Source organism: Empidonax traillii, unplaced genomic scaffold, assembly GCF_003031625.1.
Source record: "Empidonax traillii isolate 1590-97213 ecotype Southwest subspecies unplaced genomic scaffold, ASM303162v1 scaffold252:size1141739, whole genome shotgun sequence".
Taxonomy (NCBI): domain Eukaryota; kingdom Metazoa; phylum Chordata; class Aves; order Passeriformes; family Tyrannidae; genus Empidonax; species Empidonax traillii.
This window is the reverse complement of record NW_020955445.1, coordinates 443,311-452,116: the sequence shown is the minus strand read 5'-3', so window position 1 is coordinate 452,116 and position 8,806 is coordinate 443,311. Positions and strand designations below refer to the sequence as shown.

The following is an 8,806-nucleotide window of genomic DNA, read 5'->3' as shown; positions in this document are numbered from 1 at the left end:
GCGGAACTGAGCCCACCCTTTAATCCTGAGGTTCATCTGCCGGGGCCAAGCACGCTTGGACGGTGGCAGCGAAGTCCTCAGGACGTAGATGGATTGCCTTATGGGCTAACGAGCTCCATCTGCCCAGGGAGTGGCCCTGACCGGGAATCGAACCCGGGTCTCAACAGTGACAGCACCGTGTCCTTAACCTCTAGACCACCAGGGGCTCCCACACCACATGAATAAAATGACTCTGGATACACCATGTCATATACATCTCCTTGTCAGATACAAGTAAATGCTTAATTCTTCATGCACATGAGAATCTGAAAACATTCACTTTTAGCAAAAGAAAATAATCTTGCTTCCAAAGCAGGTGGGCTGTGGTAGCCTAATCTACAAAGCAGAAAATGCCTTGGTATTCAGTCTTTTGTTATTCAGTGCATGTGCAGTTTACAATATAGAATCTTAGAATATCTCATATGTACTAAGCACATAAATATTTATTATAGTTTTATAATTGCACTTTTACTGTGTGGTTCACTGACACGGGGCTTAGAAGCTTCTTCTGTTTTTCATTTTTGCATTTAATAAAATGTACACCAAAGTACAATTCTCAGATCGAATAGTGCCAAACGGAGATGTACAGACACTTACGTCTGGCTCTCCATGCACTACATAAAATTGCCAAGTGTATTTACAGGACAGAAAAAGAGCATCTTAGAGGACCTACTCTGACGTCTCCTAACAACATGGCAGATTTGTTTCAAGTTAAAACCTTCCTTGCTGGCTACTTCTTCTAGAACTGTAAATATAAGCAAACATGTTTAGTAATGACAAATGTTGCCTTCCAAATTCCAATCATATCTAGTTTTAGTTACAGCAATTTCTACCAAAAAAAAAAAAAAGCCCCCAAACCATTGCAGCTATATAGACACTAATCATTTTTAAGACTTGGAGTAAAGACAGTCACTTGAATTGTGAGAATGTCCATTCCAAGTATATCTTCTGTAGTGATCATCACTGACTTGTCACTGAGATCTAATGGCTTTCTCCAGTTTCTTTACTGCTGAAAAATAATTTTATTTTTCATTATTTAACCTGTTATTTTCATAAGCTTTCTGCTTTTGTTCCCAATATTATTTAACTTGTTCTCCTAAATAAATCTGGAGGAACCTTCTCCTCAAAACCACAATGCCAATTTTATCTCCTTTATCATCCTTTCAACTGGAGTACATGCTTTCACACTCAATCAGTCAAATTCCCAAGTTTCTCATGGCACATAAGTTCTTAATGAATCTCTTCACCAGCAACTGAAAAAAGAACTTTAATACAATCTATTCTGATACATATTCAGAGAATAGTGACTGTGTGCACTCACTCAGCTCAAAACTGCTCTGAAAAGGGAACCTGAGGCACATTAAACAGTTTCCAGTCTTTAAACCTGAGTCCAACAATTAATGATTAATGAAAAGTTGCAAAAAGGCCTCTGCTTTGCATCTGACAACAAGCAGGGAGGTGTCCCGGCATCTGGCCATCACTGCAGCATCAGGAATACTTGCCTGCACAGGCAAGTTATAAGTTATTGAATACTTAAGTGAAATACTCAGGGAACAAGAAAAAAGATGAGAAAATGGAAGTAGGTATTGTGTCAGGGGATTGATGTAGATTGGGACTCTTGGAATGTGGAGTCCAGGTAAATGTTTAAAAATGAGAGGCTTACTTTGCTGTAAGGCAAACCTGCGCAAGTAGGTGTTCAGCCATCTCCAGGAGAGCAGGGCCCCATCAGATGTAAAGGTTAGTTGGCAAGACAAATGCCATCACTCCAGAAGTCCCTCCCTTCCTCCTTCTTCCCCCTGTTTTATATACTGAGCATGATGTCATATGGTCTGGAATATCTCTTTGGTCAGTTGGGGTCACCTGTTCTGGCTGTGTCTCCTCCCAGCTTCCCACACAACCCCAGTTTCCTTGCCAGTGTGGCAGTACAGAAAGCAGAAGAGGCCCTGGCTCTGTGTAAGCACTGCTCAGCAATAACAAAAACATCTCTGTATTATCATCACAGTGTTCAGCACAAATCCAAAACACAGCCCCATACTAGTCATTGTGAAGAAAATTAACTCTGCCCCAGCCAAAGGCAGCACAGCATGATACACACACTGCTATCCCCTCTTCTCTGCATATTGGTGGAGAATAGTGAGTGGGCCAAATAACATGTCAAAGTCAGAATACCATCAAAAAGGCAGGTACAGGTTTTTTTTCTTCCTTAAAAAATTTGTAAACCCAGACAACGACTGTGGACCTCCAGGAGATTATTCATTAAATTAGACTACAGCCATTAGCACAGCTTAAATAGACTCCAAGCAAGTTCAGGGCAAACAAAGAATAAAGGGTTGAATACAAATACAGTTCAGCTGCCACCAGATATGAAGAAAGGCAGTCAGCTAAGATGCTCCAAACCTGCAGAGCCTCAGCTCTAACTGGGGAGTGAGATGGCCAGATCTCCTTTACTCTTGCTGTAGCTGACAATATTTATAATAGTTTGCTATGCTAATTTCCCATAGGTCCGCATGGATTTTATCAGCTTATATATTTTCCCAAAACCAGTTTCTACTTTATCTGCTTTACTAACATTTTGATTTGCAGCAAGTGGCTTTGTTTCGATTTAGGGATTTCTTGTCTTAACTTTTCATGCTTTCTCAAATATAGATTCAGTTCTACAACTGAATAAACACACAAATAATGCAGCTTGTGGTCTGGTGATTGTATTTTTAAAGAAAACAAGGAATCATTGAAATAATCTTTTCCCTTTAGAACCAGTTATTCTTTCAGCTCTGCTCAACTTAAAAAAGAAAAATTTTATTTAACATAAATAAGGCACATACAAACAGCATGATCTGCCCATGCTATGTTTTTCACTGACAAGTGTTTATAGAGGGTATTTGCATCCCTTCCTTCTTTCCTTTGTGTTCTTTAGAAATCTTGTTCAAGACTAGCACCAACTTTAGAAATATTCACTATATTAGCAAGTAAATGAGAGTCCCACTCAGCAGTAGAAAATTGATGTCAGTACCATCTGACATGTTTATAGCAGCATTTAATTATTTAATCAATTTAATAACAGAATATTTAAACCGGCATTAAAAAAAAAATCACTGGGCATAACCATTTCAGTCTATAAATCAGACATTTTGCTCTCTATTTTCATTCTTCAATTACATTCTGTGAACTAATCGGCAACATTTGATGGGAATATAGGATGTAGACAGACTATAACAGGTGGAGCAATCAGCTCTTCACAAGAAATTAATTTGTACAGCCACTATTACTTTCTCATACACACACATTCAGATTTGCACACATAGCCAAGCAAATAGCCCTGAGTATTGCTAATTGTGATTACAGCCAAATGTCATAAAACACATTTCATTATATTCAGGGGAATGATAGCTGTGCTCATTCATTATCTTTTTATTTTCTTTTAAATTATCTTTGTAATCTTCCGATATGCTTTTGCTTGATTTTCTTCTTCATTTTTGAACAAAAAAACTGTTTTGTATCCCAGCATTCATACTGGGTTTATTTGAACTTCATTAAAACTACACTGTTAATTTCTGAATTGAATAAAAAGTATGTCAAAATGTCTAACGATGGTTCTCATGAGACACAATGAACACTTCAGTGCAAAAAGTAATAATAAAATGTTTATAAGAATATTCCATCAAGACTAAATTTCCCCCATCACGTATCCTCATTTCAACCAGCTAAAATTCTTACTTTATTAAAGCAAACAATTCTGGCCCTGGAAAACTCTCTTAGGCACTAAGATTACCTCTCTGGGTGGCGTGCCATCTTTCTGAAGCCCCCAGGTGCTCCTTTGCACTCATGGCACGTCTGCTGCTTGGCCCCTCCAGTAGGAGTTGGAGCTGGTGACTTGTCCATGGGCTGGACTTTCTCCAGCAAACATCAAAGCCTGGCAGGCACTGGCCTGTAAATGGCGCTTGGGAGGGTTCAGCAGCTCATATGAAAGCCTCTTCCAAGGCAAACTGTAATTGAACCTCTTTTTCAGAGAGCTGTTAAAATCAGCATACAAAAGATAGCACTGCATACAATGTATCCCGTGCTGTGTTTGCTGGTCCCAGGGACCCACACTTCTTAATGAGCTGAACTGGGAGTTGAAGGATCGTCTGGGTTATTTAAATTTTGGGGGTGGCTTCAGGAGCAGAGTGGTTAGTCAAAGCACCTTGTATGGACTCTTCAGAAGTTCAGCACAAGAAAGTGCCAAACAACCACTAGGAATGGAAGTAGACAGGAATGCTTAAATCTCTATCCTGAATAAAAACTAGATTTCTCCTTTGTGCAGTACCACTATGCTGGAGCAGTGTTGCAGCAGAACCCTTGAGATTCTCACAGGAAAGAAAAGATACAAGATGTATATTTGCAGCCCAGACGAAAGGACTGGCAGCCACATGTGGCTTCCAACTCCCACCATCTCTTATGCCCCTGACATCCCTTCTCAGCTCACCCACACTGCACATCTCCACTCATACAGGAACTCCCAAACAGGTCGGACTTTCAGACTCCTGGAGAAACAAAATCCTCTCCATCCTATGTTTGAATAGTGTCTGGTCCCCTGCATCACCCAAACACATCTTTGTCTTCAATTTACCATCACTGTACTGAAGTACATCACTGAAAGAAGGAAGCATTTACCTTTTAATCATCTGACTGAAGAATAAAAAGCCACATCAGCCATCATAGTTGTATTTTGTATTTCATTGTATTTTGAATTGAAAGACATCCACTTCCCCAGAGACTCTAGGGCTGCTTTATTGGGGTTTATCTTCTATTCTTTCTACCTGCCATTAAGAAAAAGAAAATGGAAAAATACTCTATTATTATCTGGGTAGAAGGAAAAGAGGAATAAAACAGAAGGTAACAGAGGGGGAAAAAGGCTCCTTGCCATAGGTATGTGTCAATCTGAGTTCCCAGCAGAGCAGGGACATGTCACCAGGAAAGTTGTGTCTAGGGGTGCATTCTCTGAAATCTGTGCTTGTGGGTAGTAATAGCTCACATTTAGCAACAAACTTGTTATTGCCGCAGCAAGATGCTCTGTCTTCCTCTCTCACAAGCCTCCCATTTTGGCTGACATTACTGACATTTCTGAAGCAGTCAGAGCTACAGACAGAGCCTGGCTGGCAGTCAGCTTCAAGAACTACCTTTGTGCTGAGCACTGTCTCCCAGAGGGCACTTCTAGTACAGTTTTCTCAACATCAAACGTCGCTCTCCCATCATTTGGTGGTCAATAGTTCATTGTTCACCAAAGCGTAAAGTGAAGCCCACATATCTGCTGTCAGGGGGGAAAGAAATGACAGAATTCTGTCTTAATACCATCCAGATCATATCCATCCTCCTGACTGTGTTATAATGCATGCAGGTTATTTGTTCAGAAGTAATCAGTTTTTATAACCACATTTACAACAAGTGTTGGAGAACCTACAGTACAGAATTCAGGCTGCCTATTCTCATTTTATGAGTGTACAAATGCAAAGAAATACATTTGGAACCTGAATTTACAGCAGCTGAAATAAAGGCCTTTTGTTTTCACTTTCAACTAAGCTCCATAGTACAGTCAAGCTAACTTATTAACTTTTGTATATAATAACTTTACAAAAGTAAAATAACTTTTGTACTTAATTAATAGCAAACAGAATGGCTGCAACTGATAAATCATCCAGAGTCAGGAACGCAGAGTGAAATCTGACATGGTGTTTCTGCTTCACACCATTAAGTTTTGTCACAGCTTTGGGGGTTGGAGGCAGAGCATCGGTCTTAGCCTTAAAATAGGAAATATGTCTAATCCTTCATATTTTTTCAGTTTAGCCTTTATATTTAACTGTAGATTACCCTTCTTATGCAGAGAGCTTATTACAGTTTTCATTTTCTCTTGTTTTCATACCAATATTTTCCCACCAATCTGCAATTTAGAGGCTGTTCAATGACACTAATGTTAATGGCATATACTACACTTCTGTTCCACAAGAGTGAATGTTTTTTAAACTCATGAAGTGTCCATTTTGCAGATGCTCTGACAGCCTCATACTTTTATCCCTGCCTCCACTCTGCAGTTATACAGAACCTTGACTTACCCAAAAGAGAACTCAAGATCAGAAATATCTAAATTAATTCCATTCAAAGTTTTTTCTCACGATCTCACCACAGTCTTGTCAATGCAAACAAACAGCTTTCAAAGAGCTAAACAGAAGCGGAAGAGCAGATGTTGAAAAGAGGAATTGTTCCCCATTTATCACTGGGGAACTGTCCAGTGCCAGGATGTCATTGGAGATCACAGCGGGACCATGAAGGGAATAAGATACAGGCAGCACACCTGCCTTTATAGCTTAACATTCAAGCAAGTTTAGGTGGGGAGTGCTGCAGTGTTCTCAAGAATAAGGAGATTAAGGTCTTCCCTACTCAACCTGAGTTGAGTATTTTTCTTAAATAAGCCTGTGAAAAAACAGAGCTGGCAATCCCACTGTACTTTATACCCCAGAGTGAGGGCTTTATACCCCAGAGTGAGTCAGACGCTCACAAAGCTTCCTGAGAATTTGTAGAAATCATTTCAGAAAAGATTCTCGTTTCATGGGATTTTTTTAAACAGCTGTATGGGGCCAATACAAAGGGTCTGCCCAGTGCTTGTTACAGACAACACCAAGGACAAATGTTGATCTGTCATGCTAGCAGTAATGGGAGAGCCTTAGCTGTTCTTATTGCTGAGCAAGATCAGGTCTGCTCACACTGAGAAAGTATTCAGAACCTGTTCCAAGGACAATGGATGTTCATTTTTATTGCTCTTTTTCATCAGCAGTGGTCACAGCTGTTGATCAGGCTCTTGTTCCTTCATCGAAACTCAAGTTCCCACATTGGTGTGTGTAAAAGGGAGTGGTGGAGAGATCATAGGGGCTGTTGGGGGAAGGAATGTGTCATTTTCATAGAACTATTTTTCACTACAAAGTTAAAATCCTAAACATTGAAATATTTTGTATCCAAACCACTAAAATAAAAGGTCCATTCTTCTTCCCATGCCTTCTACAATGCCTCTGTTTTGTCCTATCTTTTCAATATAGACTACATATATCCCACCCCTTCCCTCCTGATTAGGTTAATTGGGTCCAGAAGAGACAGATTTATCCATTGACAGAGGAAATGGGATGCAGTTTTCCTACTGCTGCATCTAGGAAACCTATATGGCCTTATGTCATTTGTGCATGTCGCTACTAACATGGGGAACTTGCCTAATAGATTTTACTTGCTTTCTCAGACATACAATTTTTTTTTTCCCTCCTGTGAGGAAAACTAGTGGACTACATCAGTGGTTCAGACTGTGATGCATAACACTGTGGAGAAAGGGATGCAGTGTGCATGGATGGACCAAATGTTCTTCAGAGACTTGATCTTACCTCTCATGAATGAAAACAGAACATCTCAGCTGTGCTAGCACTGACCAGGTCAAACAGGAGAAATGTTATTTGCTCTTTTCCTGGTTCAGTGGCAGGTTTTTCAAGGTATTGCTTAAAGTATGAACAGCTGCCTACATACATTCACAGCTGGCTTGTCCCCATTTCTCAGTTTTCCTACCTACATGCAGCTGTGAAGAAACAAACTACAGATTTTGCTGTAACTTTGCACTAATCTTCCCCATTTTATCCAGGCTGTTTCTCCCTTTTATTTTTTTTTAATTAGTTTTGAGCTTGATGAGGCCCATTAGAGGCAATAATTAAGACAGCCTTATTTTAAGATTATGCCAGATACAGGTAACTGGCAGAATTCTAGTTCTTTTAAAATTAAAGTCAATTCCTTGTACTACTACAGTTGAAAAAATATTTACTACCCCAAATTTTTTCAACTCTCCATCTTTTTTTCTTGTAAAACTAGCAAAGACATCACTAGGAAAGTGATATACTCTGGTCCACCCTCTGCAGCAAGATATAAACACTTGATTGTGTCCTACTGACAGGGCTATTTTAGACTTTAATTGTATGAGTTGTCCTTGCTCATTAGCAGTATACTACTGCAGTGCAACAAAAATAAGTGATTCATTGCTGACACATGGCACTTCATGAGCAGTCATTAATTAGCAAACTAGCACTTGGATATAAATTGGTGAGGAGCATCAGTAAATGGAACTTTAATCAGGATCTCTCTTAACCCTCCTCTTTTTGTGTGCCTCCATGGCATCCAGAGGCTGAGCTGCAGTGGAAGCACAGCACACCCCCACAGCAGCATCCCCCTGCCAGCATCACCAGTGGTGTACATCACCACCACTCCAGCTCCAGCTGTGTTGACACAGACCAGCCAGGGCCAAAAACCTGCTGGGGTGGGGAAAGTGTTTTCTTCTTTAAACCAAGAAAAAAGAAAATTTATTCCTAGTCAGACACCCTTCAAAAGCTCTTTTCGTCACTGAAGTTTGCAGGCTGGGGGGTGGGAGATGGAAGTGAGGTGGGTCTGCCTGCTGCATGCAGTCCCTTGCTTCTCCCAAATCCATCTGAACACTGGCAAACATTCATTTAGCACTTGATGTATTTGCAATTTTGACATAAAGTGCATTGAGTTCAATGGACAAGACCAAGCAGAAGGCTTCACTATTTACTCCTCTAGGTTCTTTACAAGGTATGTGTAGCAGGCTGCTCTGCCCAAGTGGGAGTGAAACAGCTCAAACTTTACCCTATTTGCATCAATGGATGGAGAAGGGAGGTCGTAACTGCTTTTGTTGTTGAAGAGGGCTGAGACCAGCCTAACTTGACAATCCCCAAGTTAAACACTCTGAGAA

At 40.2% G+C, this 8,806-nt stretch overlaps 1 protein-coding gene across 1 annotated transcript in view; it reads right to left on the bottom strand.

Annotated features, from left to right (window-relative positions):
• Positions 1–733: 733 nt before the first annotated feature.
• TPH2 (tryptophan hydroxylase 2) overlaps positions 734–8,806 on the bottom strand; it is an 84,873-nt gene continuing 76,800 nt past the window's right edge. Inside the window, exon 12 of the mRNA XM_027889089.1 lies at positions 734–784. Coding sequence (XP_027744890.1) covers positions 779–784 — 6 coding nt within the window. The 3' untranslated portion in view covers positions 734–778. The remainder of the gene's footprint in view (positions 785–8,806) is intronic.